This window comes from Pinus tabuliformis, chromosome 8, assembly GCF_031772625.1.
Source record: "Pinus tabuliformis cultivar Carrire ecotype Pingquan chromosome 8, CPIR1, whole genome shotgun sequence".
Classification (NCBI taxonomy): Eukaryota; Viridiplantae; Streptophyta; class Pinopsida; order Pinales; family Pinaceae; genus Pinus; species Pinus tabuliformis.
This window is the reverse complement of record NC_142294.1, coordinates 1,105,536,479-1,105,557,707: the sequence shown is the minus strand read 5'-3', so window position 1 is coordinate 1,105,557,707 and position 21,229 is coordinate 1,105,536,479. Positions and strand designations below refer to the sequence as shown.

Genomic DNA, 21,229 nt, shown 5'->3' with positions numbered 1-21,229 from the left:
TTTCTTCATTATTGCAGTAGAGTAGCTGTTGTTTAGAATAGACTTGCCTCCCTTCCATCAAATCAAGCTTCTTCTGGCCCTATAGAAGTATGGCTTGGAACCCCTGGGGTCTCTTGACAGATGAGTAGTGACAATAGGCAGTACCTTCACTCCTACTTGTGTATATATCATAGTCACCTCCAAGTTTGTACGAACCCCAAGTTGATAAGTAAAGTTGGTAGCCCTGGGAGTTGCAGCATTCCTGCTGCAATACCTAGGCTCATCAATCCTTTTTTTCCTTCCTGTTACCTTTTCAGTGTTTCCTGTAGTGTTGATAGAGTTTCATGTAGGAATGTCTATGTTTCCTATAGGAGGATTCTTCCTTTTTGATACGGGTCAAATCTTATTTGATTTGCTTTGCTGATGTCGACCTTGTGACAGGCCTCATAACATAAGTGATTGGCGACTTTGGGGAAGCCTGTTTTGATGTACCCTCATCACCTCTCATTTCCAGGGAGACTAGTTCTTATTTTTCTTTTGGTGAGTCCTCAGTAACGATAGGAGTCTTAATGGGTGTTTGTGGTCTCCCCTATTTGATCCTAGTGCTCCTCCTTGTTTTGAAATATATGGGAGTCTGCCTCTGCCTTTTTCATGTTGACTTTATGGGTGTGCTTAGGGAAATCAAGGTAGAAGTTGCCTCCCTCTCTGTGGGTTTAGGAGACAATGTTGGAGATTCCTCCCCTTCCTTGCTATCCTTTTCAGGGCTTCCCTCATCCTCCTTGATGAGCCTAGGTATTGCAGCAAGAATGTTGCAACTCCCAGGGCTACTAGCTTTACTTATCAACTTAGGGTTCGTACAAACTTGGAGGTGATTGTGCTATATACACAAGTAGAAGTGAAGGTATTGCCTGTTGGCACTTCTCATCTAGCAAGAGACCCTAGGGGTTCCAGGACATACTTCTGTAGGGTTAGAAGAAGCTTTTTTTTTATGGAAGGAGAGTAAACTTACTCTAGGGGAGATCTATCCTACTATAGAAATGCAGAAAACAACATGAAAGCATAACTCACACCAAACCCCAGCTAACCAATTAAAGAACTATGCTAAGCATAATCAGAAATTAACACTAACTTACTACTACTATCTAAGTTGTAGAAGTAAGGCAACAAAACTAAGTTAAGGGGTAAAAAATGGACACTAGGCTAAGCCTGTGTATAAGTGGGAGAATGGTCGGAGGCCAAAATGGAAAATGGAGGACATGGGGGAGAAAAAGAGCATGAGGACCATTGGAATAGGCAGGTGAAGGGTAGATGAACGGTCGAGATCAGATAGTAGGAGGGTACGTAGGCAAACGGGCGGACATGGTGGCTTAATAGGATGGATGGCTAGGGTTATATCACATGGGAGATCGGCAGATGGACGATGGAGATCGCAGGCAAGAGAAAATGTGTGGAAATGGTACTAGGTGAAGTGACAGCCGTTAGATCTAGTAGGGTAGATCAATGGTGGAGTTTGGAGCGTGAAAAGGAATGTGCGAAAATTGACAAGTAGGTTTGGAGGGCAGTAAGCGAGATATCACAAGCCCTCAAAGCCGTAAATGGTTTTGGGTAATTTCATGCGATTAGCCTCCCCAGCCGACACGTAGCACAGGAAAACCACCCATATCACATGCCCTCAACTCGATAACAGTCGAAAGGAAATCCATGCAATATGGCACGAGGACCGTTGGATCTGGAAAAGCAGATCTATGGTGGAGAGGTGGCCGAGCAGGTTGGTGAGTGGGTGTGCGACAACTGTCAGATCTAACAATGTAGATCAATGGTGGGGATTTAAAAGGGGAAAGTCAAATGCAAAAAAGAATTTAGGCAGAGTTTTGACGATTTGGCTATGTAAAAAGCGTTCAACGGTAAAAACTATTTGAACATGAATGAACAACTTTTGCTGAGCTTTTCATGTTGTAGGAGAATCAACAGGGAATTTGAGTGAGGGCGGCTAACAGGGAGAGAGTGAACAAGTTGAGGACCATTAAAGGGGCAGAGCACCCATGAACTCAGTAACTGTGTTTAAACGACAAAACTCCATGAAATCCAAACCCTGTGTTTTTGGGGTTTTTGCAGGGTTTCTTCCTCACACCATGGTCCTAGATAGAGGAGGTGAGGCCAAGACACCTGTGAGAAAGCTTGTGGATCCTTTTCCTTGCCAATCTACTGATTATATGAAAGCATGAATGGAACAAACTAAAACACAACTACTCTGTTCTACCCTATTGTAATGTTTTGCAACTATTCAAGAAAATGAACAGAAAACAGGGAGCTACTTAAGTCAATGAGTAGGAAAGCCATGAGTTTGTGCTGAATCACTATAATGAAAATGCATCTACTTAACCAAATGAACAATCAAACCATGCATCTATACTACTGCTATAATGGAGATGAAATGCTTGAGCAAATGCACAGAAAGCATGAATCTGTACTGCTATTGTAATAAGAATGCCTCTGATTAAACAAATGAACAGAAAGTAGGAAGCTAAGCTACTTAAAAATACAAGAAAGAGGAGCTTTGGCTGCTAGGGTTGGGCCCCAGCCCAAGAGCTTCAGTCCTCTAAGTTAACTCAGTGCTGGCTCAAATCAAAACTCATCTTCATTACCAAAGAACACTATATTACATCGAACTCTTACAAGTTTAAAATTGACTATTAGCGACTGACTAACTATCTAACCAACTAACTTATGACTGGCTTAAAAAACTAAGGTCTTAAGCCTCCTTATTTATACATCTGAAGTCTCAATAACTTCCCTCAAAATCAGGGAGGTACAGCTCCCAACTTAGTGGTAACTTGTCCTTTGACATTCACTAGCTCAGTTGCCTTCTAGTAGGGAGGATGCTTGTACTTCCATTTTCTTGGCTATCTTGTTGTACTCCTGTGTGTACTTTCAGCTGATGGAGGGATATTCGAATGGATGGGTGGTAAATGAGGAGGATTTACTTACTCTAATTCCTCTTTCTTGTCCAATCCGAGTTTTTACCAAGGTCTTTTACCATATTTCCTTGCTTTTTACCTTTTATCCCTACATTTCCTTTGCTTTTATCCTTTATTACTCCATTACATGCACATTAGACCACAAAGAAAAATATCCAACTCTAACTCAACCCATAAGTAAAATATAATCAAAATTATGAAATAAGTTGTGAGGATAGTTGGTTTGACTAAGTTAGGAGGTGGATTAAGGCCAATTAAGGCCCATATAATTAATCAATGATGATACTCATCATCACCTCCTTATTGAAAGTGTTTCTCATCCTCATAATGTGTACTTACTTTGCCCTTGGGCAACAAGGTATCTAAGTGTTAGCTGAGGATTATTTGCAATTAGATAATGTGTGTTGATTAAGGCCATGGGATTTTGATTGTTTAGCTCCCTCTCTGTCCCTAAAGCCACTTAGCTCCTTTGTTTCTTGCTACTTGTTCTTCTTTGTTTTAATGCCTTCTTCTTCTTCTATTTCAGCATCATGTTCCTTTGTATTAGTGTCTTCTTTATCCATCTCATACCCATCTAGCTCGGTATCTGTTGTTTCTTATTTTGTCTCCTCCTTACTAACAAAAGTACTAACATCATAGATGAAGGTTTTCATGTCATCCTCTGCTGGTAAGTCATTGAAGACTGTCCATGTTATACGGATGCTGAGGTTTTGGAGGACATAACCTTTTTAGAGGAAACTAGCCACCTTTTTACTCACAAACCAACTACCTCTTAACCTTTACAACTTTTGATCACATGATGCAGATGAGTGAGTGAGTAGGATACTTACTTGTGGCCTTAATGCCACACTATAGTCATTAAGGATCAAAGGAGATGCTGATGGTCATTGTTCTTCCCCCTCTGTTGTTTGCTGATGGTTTCCTGACTGCAGATCGGATGTTGTTGCATATATGGTCACCTTTCTGGCTCTTCTGCTATCTGTTGATGATGTCTGTGACTCCAGATCAAATGGCGCTGCATGTACAGAGGGAGTAGGTGTGTGTGTGAAGGCAGACATGATGGTAATGGATGAGGTGATACTGTGGAAAACACAATCTTCTCCTGAATTGAAGTAGTGAAGTGAAAAAGCAATGGAATCCATGGAGGGATGCATGGTAAGGAGTGGGGGAGATGAACATATGTGAGGCAGGGACCCCTTTGGATCTTCTCTTTGCTCCTCGATTGTCTTTCTCACCCTCTTGTAAACAACAATTATGTTTTTTTCTTTTTCTTATATATATATATATATATATATATATATATATATATATATATATATATATATATATATATATATATATATATATATATATATATATATATATAACACCTAGGCTGCCTTAGAGAGGTTTTCACCCTAGATATCTGCCCTGGGTGCCTCAAGGAAGGTTTTCACCTAGGGATCTTCTTTTTCTTTCCTTTTTTCTCATCCTTGGGTTGCCTCATGGAGGTTTTCAACCCCAAAGATGGGACTCAGGCGCCTCATGGCGGTTTTCACTTGAATCCTTATTCTGTTTTGTTTTTTTATTTTCATCAGTGACCTGATGAGGGACGAGCTGAAACTTGCTCCACCATCATCAATGTCTTATTGATGTTGTCAATGAACTCTTGTTTAGATGAAGGCCTCTTGTATAATTTCAATCTGTGTCCATTAACCAGCAATGGAATGGTTTCTTCATCTATAGTCCTGATATGCGCTGATCCATTTTCATGACATCTTTCCACCACATATGGTCCGAGCCACCTTGTTCTTAGCTTTCCCTTGAAGTTCTTGTAACTTGAATCATATAATAATGCTCAGCCTCCTTCTTGAAACAACTTCTCCTTGATATGCTTGTCATGCCAGACCTTTCTCTGAAGCTAAATTATCTCTGTGTGGAGGAGGGCCTGCATTCTAAATTCATCTAGGCCATTCAAATGGAACATCCTTTCTTTTTGTGCATGACTGAGATCTAGATCTAGTTGGGCTGCCATCCACAATGTGTTATATAAAAATTCAATGGACAGAAAAGCCTTTTTTCCCATAGACCAGCTCATAGGGTGTAAATCCAGTGGTAGTCTTCCACGTTGTATTATAGGCCTAGGTGGCATCAACTAGTCTCTTAGCCCAGTCCTTTCTGTTGTTGTTCACTAGCTTGGTCAGTATGTTCTCCAGTGCTCTGTTAGTCACCTCCACTTGCCCATTATTTTGTGGATGATAGGGAGTGGAGGTCCTATGTTTGATCTTGTGATGCTTGAGCAGTTCTTCTATCATGTTAGAGGTGAATTGGTTGCCTTGGCCTACGACTAATTCTCTAGGGTACCCAAATTTGTAGAATATGTTCTCCCTTAGAAACTTAGCCACCTTTTCTTCTATTGCTGCCTTGATTGCTTTGGTTTCTTCCCACTTAGTTAGATAATCAGTGCACACAATGTTGTGTTGTTTTTGCTTGGAAGGAGGGTTGATAGGCCCAATGAAGTGAATGCCCCACTTGTCAAATGGCCCGAAAGTCACTTGAGTCTGTAGGGGCATTTCATCCCTTGGAGTTTGCTTTCCCATCCTCTAGCACCAATCACACTGACTAACATATTTCTTCACATCCTGATGAAGAGTAGGCTAGTAATAATCTGCTTGCAACACCTTGAATGTTGTCCTTTTTGTTGCAAAGTGACCTCCACAGAGCCGATCATGATAGGTTAAAAGGATGTCAAAGACCTCCTCTCCCCTTATACATCTTCTCAAGATTTGATTTGGGCCGAGTTTGAACAGATTGCCCCCAATCCAGGTGAAGGGGGCACTTTTCTTAATTATCTTGCTTTTCTCTCTATGCAGGGCAGGTTTGGTAGGAACTGTGTTGACCCCAGGTAGTTTTCTATACCGGTAAACCATGGGGAGAGCACTGAAATAGAAAACAAGTGCTCATCTGGGAATTGATCATCCCCCATTCCTTCTTCACCTGCAGGAAGATTCACTCTAGACAGAAAGTTAGCAACAACATTTTCTTTACTAGGCTTATCAACAATAGTTAAATCAAACTACTACAATAAAAGTAACCACCTTATGATTCTAGTGTTTACATCTAGTTTTTTCATTAAATATCTAATTGCAACATGATCAGTATGCACAAATGTCTGATAGCTTGTAATGTAATGCCTAAACTTGTTCAATGAATGCACAATAGCCAAGAGTTCTTTTTTTGTCACGGTATAATTTAGTTTAGCCTTGGACAGGTTTTTACTGGTAAAGTAGATGGCATAAGGCAATTTCTCTTCTACCTTCTCCTATGGCTTTATGTGAGGCATCAACATGTATGTGAAATGGGAGGGCCCAGTTTGGGCCTCTAAGGATTGGTGCAGTGGTTACTTTATCCTTTAAAATGTACAAGGCCTCTTGACAGCTCTTTGACCATATAAATTTAGAATCTTTGGCCAATAATCCAAACAAAGGAGAGGTTATCTTGATGAATCTTTTGTAAAATCCAGCTAGCCCTACAAAACTCCTAACATCTCTTTTCTTTTGTGCATGTGGAACCCTTTGGATGATTGCTAATTTGTTTGGGTCCACCTGTAGTCCTCTCTGAGATATTGAGTGACCTTAGCACGGTCCCTTCAGTCATGAGGAATTCACATTGGACTGAGGGACAAGTTCATGTCAATGCATTTTCGTAATACTTTGCCTAAGTTAGTTAGGGCCTCTTGGAAATCACAACCATAAGGTTTAAAATCATCCATCTAGATCTCCACATCATCATGAACTAATTCAGCAAAAATACTGAGGACTTCTCTCTGGAAGGTGGCAGGAGCATTGCACATGCTGAAAGGAAGGACATATAAGCAACGTAGCCCAAGGATAGGTGAAAGTGGTCTTATCCTGGTATTCTGGGTAGATTTGGATCTGGTTGTACCCATTGAATCCATCTAGGAAATAAAAGAATTTCTTCCCTTCCAGGCCATCTAACACTTGATCAATGAAGGGTAAGGGAAAATGATCCTTCTTGGTGGATTTTTTCAGCTCCCTATAATCAACACAAATCCTCCACTTCCCATGCTTCTTGGGCACTAACACCAAATGAGAGACCCACTCACTGTCGGAGATAGGGTAAATGAACCCTACATCTAATAGTTTCTGCAGTTCTTCCTTGACTATGTCTTTGAGGACAAGATTCATTCTCCTTTGGGGTTTCCTGAATGGCATGCAGCCTTCCCTGATGTATATGTGGTGAGTACACACTGACGGTGTACTCCCTTCATTTCCTTGTAGTTCAAAGCAAAGGATTCTAGGTTCTCTTTCAACAAGTTGCATAGTTGTTCCTCCTCTAAAGAAGAGAGAGATGGATTAATCTTCAAGGTTATCTCTGGCACAAATTTGATTGTTTTGACTCGGATTGGGTTGGAATCGGCCAAGCATAAGTCAAATGGATAACTGCTCAGTGTTTCTTTTACTCCTTCTTCTAGGGGTAATAGACTGGGAGTTGGACTTTGGAGCAGGTGTTTAATTAAATCATCCTCATCTCGTTGTCCTCCTCCTATGATGGCTTCCAAAGTATATTGTTCAACTGAATAAAGCTCATATTATTTCTCCTCCTCCAACCATAAAGGTAAGTCATGTTATAGGGACGGTTGAGCAGGAGGGTATAGGACAAATTTCTTGGACATATGCCCACTCTTGATTGCCATATCCCAGCTCTGTAGCTAATGTAGGCATGCATCAGTTGTGGCCAACCATGGCCTCCGAAGGATGAGAGGGTAACCAGTTAGCTTAGCCTTAGGTTGGTCATAAAATTTTTAAATTATATTTAATATCTTGCCATATATTTTTATTTCTACAAACATTTACATAAATATAAATATTTAATAAATTTTCTTATTTTAATCTAATATTAAGCATTATGGTTTGCAGTTTATTCCAATATAGTTTTGTTGAGTGAGCTTTGAATTTTGGTATGAGGGTTGGGTGATTTGAAATGTCCACTTAGGTTTAGTGAATGAAATATAACAATTTGTACTAAAAAAAAAATTTCCACTGGAAAAATCGTAATCTTTCATTTATTTAGAAAAATTACATATTGTAGATACATTTTGCATATGCTGTAAGTTCTTCCACCACACATGTGGGTAGCTGTATGTTCTATTCTGTCTATTCAAAAAGCAAAAATCATCTCGCAGGATGTTCTTTGTTGTCATATATACATATTTCCATGCAAGGCTATCAGTTATAATATTTATCATCTATGTACAAAATTGTTCAAAAAAAATATCTGTTCATATTTGTTTCTCATGGGCTGGCTGCCCTATGATACTGTGCATCTATGTATGGGCGATGGTAGTACTGATATGCATTCGTTCCTCGCTGCTCCTGTATCATCCACTCTCCTCTGGGAAGTGTCGTGGCCTCCTTGGATAGTTGGTCGGCACTGTTGTTGTGTTCCCTGTAGATATGATGACAAGTGATGTCATTAAATTGTTCCTTCAGTAATTTAATATCATCCAATATGTTGCTGAGTGTGTGTGTGTGTGGCAAGCAGTATTATTATTGAACCAATCAATGACAATCTTTGAATCCCCATATATGTTTATGTGCGTGCAATTGTGACCCAATGCAAAATGTAGTAGATGACGGAGGGTGATAATCTCAGCAAAGTTGTTAGTGCCAGCTCCCAAACCCAGTTTTTCTTTATAGAAATACTGTTCATTTATGAAGAGAAGAAATCCCCCTCCACATCCCTGCTGTTGGGCTGCGCCATCGAAAAAAGCCCATGGGCTGTTATGATCGATTTGTGGAGGGTCGCGAGGTCTTCAAACCTTTGGCTGTGGTGGCTCAGGAGTTTCATTAAAGGCTGAAATGATTTTGGCAATTAGATGCGGCCAGTGCATCGATTTATCCTCGAAAATCAATCGGTTCCGGGCAAGCCAGAGGTACCAACAGGTAATGATGGGCAAGCTTTGCAGCTTTGAGTTTTTGTGTTGATAGAACCAAGACTCCCAGGTTAGATTAATGTCTTCACCCTCCCATTTGCCGGTATGATGTACAGAAGAGGATATTGAGTGCCATATATGCGCCATAGCAGAGCATTGAAGGAATAAATGTGTGCTCGATTCGGATGACTGTTTGCACAGGATGCACCAAGTCGGTCCATAGACCGCTCGTCGCATGAGATATTCCCCAGTGGGAACAACACCCTTTAAGATACACCAAAAGAATAGCTTCTGCCTGGGGGGGGCGGTGAGTTTCCAAATGGAGTTCCACCAAAATGATATTGAATCCGGAACCTTGTGTGATATCAGAGATAGATAGCCGGATTTTGGGGTGTATATACCGTGCTCCGAATGATGCCATATAAGTTCATCATGTCCCTGCTTGATCCTAATGTGCGATTCAGATAAAGCACTGATATATGTCAGCCATTCTTGATGCCAGAGTGGTGGAATATTGATCTGAGATACAGTTTTCCAGCGTTGTTCGAAAATGGTGGTGTGTTGTGGATCAGCAATATCCGCTATAAACTTGATCCCTTGTGAATGTAGGTGCCGGATGAGAGCTTCAGGCAGTATATGCCTTCCTCCGCTTCCATTCCAAGGATCCAGTCCGATCCTGGCCTGTGTGCCATCATTGATTTTTCATACCAAGTTATCTCTGATAAGTGTCATAGAATGAAGAAGCACTTTCCATACTGATGATATGCCAGCTTTAGGCCAGGTCGGAAGGCGAATCCAATCCATTATTTGAAGGGGCCATATATATTTGTGATATGCAATGTGGGTCCATAGGTTGTCTCCAGTGAGTAAAGTCCATCCCATCTTTGCTGCCAGGGCCTGTGCGAAAGAAGGGAGATCTTTGAGCCCCCATCCACCCCATTTCTTTGGGATGGAAATCTTCTTCCATCCAACCCATGCAAATATGTGTTTCTCCTTATTCCCATTCCATAAGTACCTATTGCAAGTTTGTTGTAGTCTGGCAAGGATGCTGCGCGGGATCCAGGCTAATGCCATCCAAAAGACCGGGGTAGCCTCCAGGACAGCTTTTATCAGAACAAGTCTACCAGCTCTTGAGAGGTAGCGGTGGCTCCAGATATTGAGCCTCTTCTCCAATTTAGCGACTAGCCAGATCTAGTCCGCTATTTTTGGGCTGATAGGCTTGATCCAGTACCCCAAATATTTAAGGCCCTGATCCAGGGGGTGGATGCTGTAAGGAAATAGCTGAAGGGCCAGATGAGATTCATGGATAGTGGTTCTGGATAGGATAATGGATGATTTCGAATGGTTGGCCAGCATCCCAGTGGCGGCTGAGAAGAGAGTGATGATATTCGAGAAAGAACGGGAGTCTCGGGTGCTACCATCAAGGAAGATCATAACGTCATCCACAAAAAGAAGGTGGGTGAGGAAACAGTCCTCTGATATCTTGAGGCCACATATATCTCCATTTCTCTTGGCTGAGGCAATAAGGCGACTAAGGCCATCCATGACAATGAGGAAAATTAGGGGAGACAGAGGACACCCCTGTCTAAGACCACGTTTAGAGTGAAAAAACTGGGATGTAGATCCATTAATCAGAACACTGAAGGTGGGAGTGGTAATGCAAGCCATAATCCAAGTGATAAATCTGTGAGAGAACCCCAGGTGAATAAGGAGCATTTTAAGATAGAGCCAATTGACCCAGTCAAAAGCTTTAGCTAAGTCAATTTTTAAGGTGATGGCTTTGTGATGTTTGGTCCAGATAGTGTGAAAAGCCTCTTGAGTAGCCTCAATGGCTTCATGAATCTGACAATATTCCAGGAAGGCAAATTGTTGGGGGGCGATATGACGAGACAGAATAGGACGAATACGATTTGCAATGATTTTAGAGATGATCTTGTAGAGTACATTGCAGAGGGAGATGGGGCGATATTCATCAAAGGAGGAAGGATAATCGGATTTAGGGATCAGAGCTATGAAAGTGGAGTTGATAGCATTATATAGGGATCCAGTCATTCTACATTCCTCTATTACCCGAAGTAGATCATGGCTGATTGTCTCATAAAATGCAATGTAAAATTCGATGGTCCATCCATCCGGCCCCGGGCTGTGCTCCTTCTTAAACCATTTAATGGTGGATTCTAGTTCCTCAGGAGTCACAGGATCAAATAGGTTCTCCGCTTCTTCTTCATTTACAAACCTGGGAAAATGGCCAGCTATGTTGATGATATCTGCAATGGTGGAGCCCGGGGGTTGCTTGTAGAGATTCCGGAAATGGGATGATCCCAACTGTGAGAGCTTGTTGAAAGTATCTGCCGCTCCACCATCTGGCATAGGGAGATTCCATATAGTATTACTGACCTTCCTACCTTTGGCATAATTGTGAAAGAAACAAGTATTGTCATCTCCAACCTTTAGCCAGATTGCTCTACTGCGTAATCGAATTGATTCTTCCCTCTCCCTAAGGATTTTTTGCTTCTGATTTTCCAGATCCACTAAGTGTGCTTTATCTTCCACCGTAGTATAGCCCAAACCTCTTTCATCTGTGAGAGAGGTTAGCTCAGCTTCTATGAGCATAAGAGCTGAGTTCTCCTTCCAGAATTTTTCTCTGGCCCATTCGATAGAGAGATGCTTGAGCTGCGATAGATTCATGCAGAAGCCTTTAGCTAGAGAGTCAGCTCTATCAATCGGATTGAGGGGCCAGAAGTCCTTAACGAGTTTGATGTAGGAGGAATCCTGTAGCCAGCCATGATTGAACTTGAAAGGTGCTTTTGGTTTTTTATTAGGGCCATTGATTTCCAGATAGATAGGATGGTGGTCTGATATGCCTCCAGATCCTACCCATTGCTTGTAGTGATGAAGCTGTTGAAGCAGAGTTCCTTTCATCATAAATCTATGAAGTCTGCGAGCCAGAGCAGCTTCACCAATTCTTCTGTTCCGCCAGGTGGGGAGAGGTTTATTCATGGGTACATCGCTCAGGTCATGATGATCCAAAAGGTCAGTCATGAAAGCAGTGATAGGGTCAATTTGGGCCGAGGCTCCCCATGATTCACCATAAGCCAATGAAAAATTTAGATCCCCCCCCTATGATTGAATTCTCTGCTGAGAGAATGGATAGGCCCAGAAGGTGATTCCAAAATGATTCACGCTGGTGGCAAGGTCCATAAATGTTGATAACCCTGAGATTGATGCCCAGATCTGCAGAGAAGAGGTCAAGCCCCAAAAAGCCAGGTCCCCCCCAAGTACCTTGGGCCCTAATAGATGCATGATTATATCCGATTGCTAAGCCTCCCAATCTACCCGAGTCCATAGCCGAGAATTGCCAACCAGGGATGATGGATGATAGAGAGGCCGATATGGAGTCCGCAGGGCCTAGGGTTTCCTGGAGAAGTATAATGTCGACAGGAGATGATTCAATCAATCTTTTGAGGGCTAGTTTCTTGGAGGCACTAGCCAAGCCTCTGCAGTTGAAGGAGAGGCACTTCATGGAGGAAGATGGCCAGGGGTGTTCTTTGCTCTAAGTACCCCAACAATAGTAGATTGTCGCCCAGTGGCCACCTCTGCCCCCGCTCTCCTGATGGCCTTTGTGAGATCTGATTTTCTCCCTCGAGCAGGCAGAGGGGTCAACCCAGGTGATGAGATGCCCAGGCCGGCGATTTTAAGATGAGATCCCTGAGTGTGAGTACGAGGGCGCAGGTAATATGAGTGTTTAGAGCCCCGGGATGATGAGGGAGAAGATGCTGGCGACTGGAGCATTTGAGGGGATGGAACGGAAGGGGCAATAACCGGGAGGAGGGCATCGTGCATAATGCAGCAGACAATGAGGGAGTGAAAGATGAGGAGGTCGAAGAGAAAATAGACAAAGGAGGGTAGAGAGATGTACCCGGATGGGCTGTAGATGCAGAGGCTGCCCGAGATCTGGTGACCGGAGCTGATGCACGGCATTGAGAAGCGCCCGGAGCCTGTGTAGGAGAGCATGTGGGAATGCTCGTGACCGGAGTGTGTTGTGCAGCCGGAGAAATGGATCTCGGAGTAATGGTGGTGGTCTCAGGTGCATCAGCAGTCTCTGGTTGAGCGGACAATCCTTGAAGATATGCCCTACCCTATGGCAGCGGCGGCATCTGAACGGTACACCTTCATAATCAAGAATCTGAACTCGAGTGAATCTGCCCCATTGTAGAGTGATCTTTTCCTCCAGACCGTCACGAGTGTCTAGGTGTACCAGGATCCGAGCAAGCGTTCTATTCCTTGATTCCACGAAAGTGCGGTCGTGGTCGAGATATGTTCCCAGGGCATTTCCGATGCGGATGAAAACTTCTTCGTTCCAGTATTGGAGGGGGAGCCCAGGTAGACGAACCCACAATGGCCCTGCCCCAATCTGTTCTCGCTCGGGGTCGAATAGAGGGCTCCACCGCTTGAGCAGCACCGGCGCCATCTCTATGTGCCAGTATCTGGCCAAGACAAGATCCGTGTAGTTTTCCTTGGCAAAATGAAGAGCAAACCAGCCACGGGGGAGTACTTGAACTTCAGGGAGTTCTTTCAGAACCCCACCCCAGATCTCTTTCACCCACAGAGTGAGCCGGGTCGCAGAGTATGCTCGCCCTCGGACATGTCCCACAAGGATAGTATTCGCCATATTAGCTGCCTCTCCTATGGCCGTGGTCTCTCTGAACCGAATAGTGATGTCCTTGGATGTGGCTTTGACACACTTTGTTCTTTTCTTACCCGAACGCGGCGCAGAAGGATGATTTACCAAGGGGTCCGGGGAGCAGTCTAAAGGATTCGACCTGGAAGAGCTGACTCTGACAGCGGGGGTTTCAAAGCAACCCGAGGGGGAATGGAGGAGCGCAGAGGGTCCGGCCGCCGACGATAGAGGCAGTCCCGAAGAGGAAGGAGCCGGGAGAGAGGTGGACAGGGGACGCGAATCAAAGGGAGGCGACGGGGGGATAACAGATGATAGGAAGCGGAGGGTCCCCGGTGATAGAGGGGGTAGATCCAGACCAGTGGGCTCAAGGGGAGCAGCTCCTTCAGGTAAACAAGAGGGGGGGGGGGACCGGGATAGTAACCACCGGGGATGGATGCGGCTCAGATTGCAGAGGGAGGCCAGGGCCAGCAGACGACGATGCGAAAGAAGGGCGATCGAAAATTACCTGAGAGGAAAGCGGGTCTTCGGTAAAATCAATCTCCTCCTCCGTTTCCATTACATCACCGACAGTAACCGGATCCATGTTGATAACGACAGATGGAGCCTGAAAAGTCGGGCCAGGTAAACAGGTCGAAACAGCTGCTCGATGCGGTCTTCAGGCGATAGAGGTAGGGTTCAGAGAGCCCTAACCGAAACCCTCGCGGTTAGCTGCAGTGCGCGCCGATTCCATCGCTCCACCTAATCCTCGCTCCATAAACCGTTATCCCATACTATGGAAGCGGGAAATTACTTTCACTTATGTCTTTTCATTCACTAAAAGATACGTTCTGAAAATAACAGTACACAATGTCTCCCTACAATTTATACTAAATTATCCAAGTAAATGAATTTTATTTAATTTGGAATTTTTATTACTTAATAAATGAAAGGAAACTTTGTTTATTTGTTGATTTTTAAATATAATGTTTTGAATAATTTGAAATTCCATTTCCATTTAAGTTAAGCGAATAAAATATTGTTTATTTGTTGATTTCCAAATATAACTTTTTAAATAATTTGAAATTAGCATTTAAATTGAGTGAATGAAATGTTATTTATTTATTGATGTTTAAATATAACAATTTTACTCTCAATTTTGTATTTTTCAATATTTTTATAAAAATGTGTATTTTTTTTTTAAATTTTAATTTCTCAATATTTTTTATAAATTCAACTCAAAATAAATTTCTTAAAAATTATTATAAAGATTCAAATTGTGTTATAAACAAATAAAAGAATTAAAATCTCCAAGTATATATACACATATTTATATTTATACAAAATATAAACCTTCATGAGGCCAAGTTGTGTCATTTGAAGTTGCCGTTGGATTTGATTTGACTTGAGTTGAGAAATGTTGTCTGAAGTTCCCGTTTGATTTGATTTGATTTGACTTGAATTGAGAAATGTTGTCTGAGAGTTACTATCAATTTGTCTCACACTTCCATTTCTAAATATATCTATCAATTTCTCATGCAAATTTGTCTACGTGAGCTGCTTAAAAGTGCGATACAATTAGTTGCAGGTTCTTGATTGATTGACAGAAGGTCATAACATTTAAGCGATTACGACATTAATGAAGATGCAGAAACAGATGAAGATGCAAGAATTTGGCAGTAAGAGAGATAGAATTGCAGAGACACTGTATGCATCAGCTAGGTGTTGTGACAGCGTTAGGTTGGCTGAATCCCATGAAATTATTATTAACGATGACGAGGATGATAAAATTATTATTGACGACCACCATGATAAAGTCCAAGTCCATTACAAGGAGGAGGAGGAAAACAGCGACAGTACTGGTGAGGCAGATGGTAACAGGTGTAGCAGTTACAGCTATGAAGCCCGGGTCACCAAGGAAATTGAAGAAGAATCCCAAGAAGACCTAATTGGCGATGTGTTCAGGATCAAAGACATTCTTGCAGCAAATCCTGGAGATGAGGAGGTAGTATAACTGTAACATTTATTATTTTATTAATCAAGTACTGTTGCAAGCAATTATAGCAATAGTTTTATTAACCAACCTAGAGGTTTTCATCCACTCCCAGTTCTAAGTTTATTCTCCACCAGTTTGCAAAGCTTTAAATTATTATGATAAATTTTAGATCCTTTCTAGTTGTTTTATTACAACTTTAAATTTATTCTTAAACCGGCCCTCTCCCCTAGCTTTAGCTTCAAAACAGTTGGAATTTATTTAAAAAAAGGCTCCCCCCTGGCTTCAAAACAGTTGGAATTTATTTTTTAAGAAAACTTGTTAAAAACGCCTCTAGCCACTTCTAAGTCGCTGATCATAGTGATCTCTGACATGAGTAGATTTTAACTGCTATCTAACCTGCTGGCAAAAAGCCATAATCACTTATCATTTCACGTGTTGCAGTACTCCGTTGCTCAGCTGTATGAGTGCTTGACAAGACTGGAATCGATGCAACTCACAGTGAAGAACCTAAAGGTATGCTTTTTTAGTCGTTTTTCATGGAAGAATTAAACGTAGGGTATGCTTTTTTAGTCGTTTTCCATGGTAGAATTAAACGTAGGGAATTCCCTAGTCTCTTATGTAAATTGAGTTTGGTGTTCAATAATCAACGAATTCCCTAGTCTCTTATGTTAATTTAGTTTGGTGTTCAATAATCAACGTGTTGCGCAATTCTATGGCCAGGACACTGGTATTGGGAGACAAGTTAATCGGCTGCGGAAACACAATTCAAAGGAAATTAAGTCAATGGTGAAGAGGCTTATCAGGTATTTTAACCTGCAAAAACCCCTCTGGTGGACCTTCAATGTTGGAAGCGTTTATTAATTTCAGATAATAATACAAGTGATTTATATAGAGCGTTTATTAATTTTACCTAACTTAGAGGCTTAACTTAGAGGCTTAAACGTGCTAACTGCTCAGGTATGGTGTACTGCAGTGGCTGGAAAGACCTTGTCGAAGAATGGGTCAAGAGTACCACCGGTAATGTTGTTGTAGCTCAGCTATCTTATTCTGCCCGAGCAATTTACTACTGGAGCTTCTGTTTTTAATGTTTTTCTCATATACATGTATGCATCATTTTGCTTGTAGCAGCTGGTAATACCTCACTAGACTCTGTTTCACCTACAATTGCAAACCAAATGACTTCCACAGAAATATCTCAGGTACTCTTCTTCAAATATATGTTTAGGGTTTGGTCTCTTCCTAAATGGGCTTGACATTGAGATATCATGTGGTCATGAAGCAACATTGAACAGTGAGATATAGTTTAACAAATGATATTTCAGTTTCAAACACATTGAAGGAGAAGAGACCAAACTTGAACATGGAAAGTATTATATATATCACTGTTTTTGTAGGAAATTAATGTGCAGTTCTATTAATTTCGATGATCGATCATTATGAACTTGTTGTGAATGACTCTTTTTGTGCTGGTTGTATATTGTGATGGAAAATAAAGGTCTTCAATGGCTTACATGATGATGGGAGTAAGTGATTCATGCCTCTTAATTGCCTTTTAATATATTTTCTGTTGTTGTTGGATTTCATATTGCGCCATAATCTATTCTATCTTGTGCCTACCTAAAGAAATGATGTTTTTTTTCCTTGGAGGAATTGGTCTATTACTTATTTTGTTATTATATTCTATGGATTGTGACCACTGATGGCATTTCTTTTCCGTAAACGATGCAGACCCTCTTGCTGCTGAAAAGATTAGTAAAATTGCTGAAAATCAACGTACAGTGGAACGACCCAATAAAATCGAGCAATCGAGTAAGCTGACAAGGGATAGTACTCGTCAGAAAAACCCAAACAAAGAGAGGGGTAATTTTAATTTTAAAACAAATGCTCAAATACGAATTCAGACTTGCCAGGGCCATAAGATGAGCAAGCCCAGCAGTATAATTGCCAGTTCTGGGAGACCTCCAATAAGCTCTGAACAGAGAGGGTATCCTGACGATGTGCAACAACACCCCGATTTGAACAAGCCTCACTCTTTTTCTCTCCAAAATGTGAGTGAAAATAGATTGATCTGTAAAGTTAAATCCACTATCCACAAAACGTTCTTTGTATTTTTGGGATCTATTTGTTCTTTTGGATCCATTTGTTTTTAAACTTGAATTTATTTTTGTTCTTTTGGATCCATTCGTTTTTAAACTTGAGTTTATTTTTGTATTTGTGCAGCAGAAATCAAAACCTGATCTCAATGATGCATCTCTTAAAGTGAAGCTTGAAGCAACAAGAAAAAGACTTCAAGACGGATATCAACAAGCAGAAAATGGTTCTTGCATTCTTCTATTTTTATTTTGAGATTTGTTCCTGAAATATTATTATTAGTAGATTGTGAAGTGCATATTGAGTCATAAACATTATTATTAGTAGATTGTGAAGTGGATATTGAGTCATAAACTTGGTAGCTAATGTAGTGATGTTTTTGTTGCAGCCAAGAAGCAACGTAGAGTTCAAGCAATTGAATTGCAAGACCTGCCTAAAGAGTCCCTGAACAGGCGGAAAATGGTTAGCATTCTTTTATTTTTATTTTATGACTTTTATTATTATTAGATTATGAAGTGAATATTGACTCAATAACTTGGTAATTAATGTAGTGATGTTTTGTTTTGCAACCAAGAAGCAACTTACAGTTCAAGAAGTTAAATTGCAAGACCCGCCTAGGCAAGCACTGAATACTGAACTGATTCAGGGTAGGCCAGTCTCACAGCATCCAGCATCCACCTAGGCAAGCACTGAACTGATTCAGGGTAGGCCAGTCTCACAGCATCCGTAGGCCAGTCTCATGGGTGGATGAATAAGCATGTACAAATAGTGAAACTATATTGTAATGTCAAGTAGTCAGGGGGCAGCTGTTTGTGTGTAACTGTCAATTAAAGCTGTGATGATGAGAAAGTAACCAGCCTGTGTGCTGGCCTGATTTTCAATTCATGGTTTTTGCTCCAATAAATTGAACTCTGACATTGGAAGAATAGATTGGTTGAAAAAACTCCCAATGTTCGATTCTTGCTCTCTTTTGCGGCCATAAACTGAAAAATCACATATTTATACCCATTGTTTTAGCTCTGGAATTGGACTTGGACTTGGTTTCCGATTCAATTGTAATCAATCAATTTGACTTTCGTGATTCAGTTTAAAAGATGCCCAATAAATAATTATAATTATTGTTATAATTATAATTATTTTAAATTATTGTTATTAATAATAATTATACAAAGAATAAATATACTACTGGGAAGGCCCACAAGGGCTAGGCTTACTAAATCATCATATGAAACACACTGACACCAACTCTTACAAGCTCGCCACAAACTTGTGTGAACTTGTTTAGGTACTGCGGAATAGTGTCATTCTTCTACATCTTGATATTTCAAAGTTTATCCTTAAGCGCTAGCTTCATGTGCTCACTACTATTCTGGAACAGATCTGTCGGTGCCTGCCACATTAGATAAGGAGTTTCTTTCCCATGGTGGTGATAATGTGGTCGTGTACTGCCTCCAATATTATTCTCCTTGCCTTGGCTACATCTTCTTCAAATGAGTAGGGTTTTGGGCATTAGATTTTAGTGGTTTTGCACCATTTGTCTTGATGTATTCTAGCAATCCATTGTCATCAAATACCAATCACAAGACACAAACCTACTCTACCGCTCTGCCGAAGTTAATATACAATCTACAACAAAAATCTCAAACATGCAATAATAAATCACACACATGCAAATAGTATTTTGCCTGGGGAAATAAATATGCTAAAAAACCCAATGCCTACTTACATTAATATGATGAATAGAGATGTATTACGATTGGTTTTCTCAATTGAGCACAACTTGCAAGTGCATAACCTATCTCTCTGCTCACTGAGAAGCTCTGACCCATACTTAGCCAATTTATGCCTCTTCTTGAACCTCTATTTCCTTGTGCAATTCCTTGATAAATTAGGCCCCTATTATTTAGGAATTTGTCCAAAGTGGATTGCACAATTCCCAAGGTTGATCATCGGATTTCATGCAACACTTGTACACTCAAGACTAGTCTACAACTAATGTTACACTACATTGGAATATCCACCATAGTTGGAGAACTCAAATTCTCTGCATGCACTAGCTATTTTGCGTTGATTGATGAGTTAACTGGATGATTGCTAAGTTTGACTAAAGTCCCACTGCACAATTGACCCTCCATTAGTTCTTCCAACAATTGGAACTAGTTTAACTGGACTCTAACCCTTCTAACTCAAATTTACGGAGTGAACTAGGTGATGCAAGCCATGTCACTCATGTTAACAACATCCAAGTTGTCTGATGATGTGGAAATTTGAATTTTCTCAACCTTAAATCAAGCCAAAATCGAATTGAGAATTTCTTGTTGCATTTTTCAACAAATTGAGTTGTTAGCGAAGGATCTTTGGTCCCTAAAACAAATGGAGATAAAAATTGTGTCCCTTTGCTTTTGTAATTTAGAGCTAGACCAAAGACTAGGATGAGGACTATAAAGCCTCTTGAGATGCATTTGGAGCAAATTTTATCTTGAGGTTTATACATATTTCATGACTCAACATGACTCTCAAGACTTGGATTGAAATCAAGATCATACTACCTCCAAAAACAATTGAGGGTGTGATACTTGTCCATACCTTGAGACATTTTGGATCTCAAAAAGGATAGAAGATTCAAGCTAATTTTCCTTTTGGAATGTAATAGGAGTCTACCATGTGGAATTGACCATTTACCTTTTTTCAAAGTATTATGTTCATTATTATTTGAACATGAGAAGGGTTCCAAAATAAGTCTCCCCTAGACTATTTGGTTATATATTTTATTTTTCCTTGGAATTTATAACTATAATCATATTTCAATACATGCAAACTTGAGGAACTGAGGAAATTATGGGTTGTTTCCTTCAAGGTCAAATGAAAACCCATAAGGAAGGCTTGATTGTTTTCGCTCTTAGCAAATTTTTTGCATCTTCATAGTGTTGTTAAGGGTGACAACAGGATAGTTGAATTTCCTGGATTTTATGATCATAAGCTCTATCTTGTTAGTTCTTATTGACAAACCAAAGCTAAAAAAAAAAACATTGAGTTGTTACTTGCTTGTCAAAACCAAAGGGGCTATTTCCAAAAATAAAAACATCATGAATATAAAGAATAATTGTGATGACATCAAATCCAAAGTAGTGCAAACACAACTTGTTTCTTCTACACACAATTGATTTTCATAGATTTGATGATCACATCCTTTGTTTTACCAATGTTTATATGCATACTAAAGAATATCAACAAAAGTATTTGAGGTCAATAATTGCAGGCGCTACTCTCAAGAATGATATCATTAAGGATGGTGATTGTGATTATTATTGCCAAAGTAGTGCCAACAAGTTTTTTCTTCCAAACACACCTCTAATATATTGTATCTAGAGGTGGTTTCCACAACTAACTTAGGATAGAAGAAATGTTCTTCCTACAACTTAGGATGAGGGAGATCTAGAGAGATGTATGATTTTTTTTCTAAATTATGCTAAATTCTATTGCTGAAACATAATGGTACACTGAGATTGGAGCCTTTGCCTGTCCTTGCCATAGTTTGGGCCAAAAAATAGCAAAACAAGGTCTGGACTGCCCAAAATGGGAAACCAGTCTAG

At 40.6% G+C, this 21,229-nt stretch overlaps 1 protein-coding gene across 1 annotated transcript; it reads left to right on the top strand.

Moving 5' to 3' along the window:
• Window positions 1-15,194: 15,194 nt before the first annotated feature.
• LOC149239215 (putative mediator of RNA polymerase II transcription subunit 26b) lies at window positions 15,195-18,318 on the top strand. Its single transcript, XM_089369798.1, has 10 exons — window positions 15,195-15,554; window positions 15,987-16,058; window positions 16,266-16,348; window positions 16,519-16,562; window positions 16,674-16,744; window positions 17,274-17,354; window positions 17,447-17,593; window positions 17,766-17,862; window positions 18,025-18,098; window positions 18,214-18,318. Exons 1-10 carry the CDS (start codon window positions 15,195-15,197, stop codon window positions 18,316-18,318), a joined length of 1,134 nt encoding a protein of 377 aa, XP_089225924.1.
• Window positions 18,319-21,229: the final 2,911 nt, after the last annotated feature.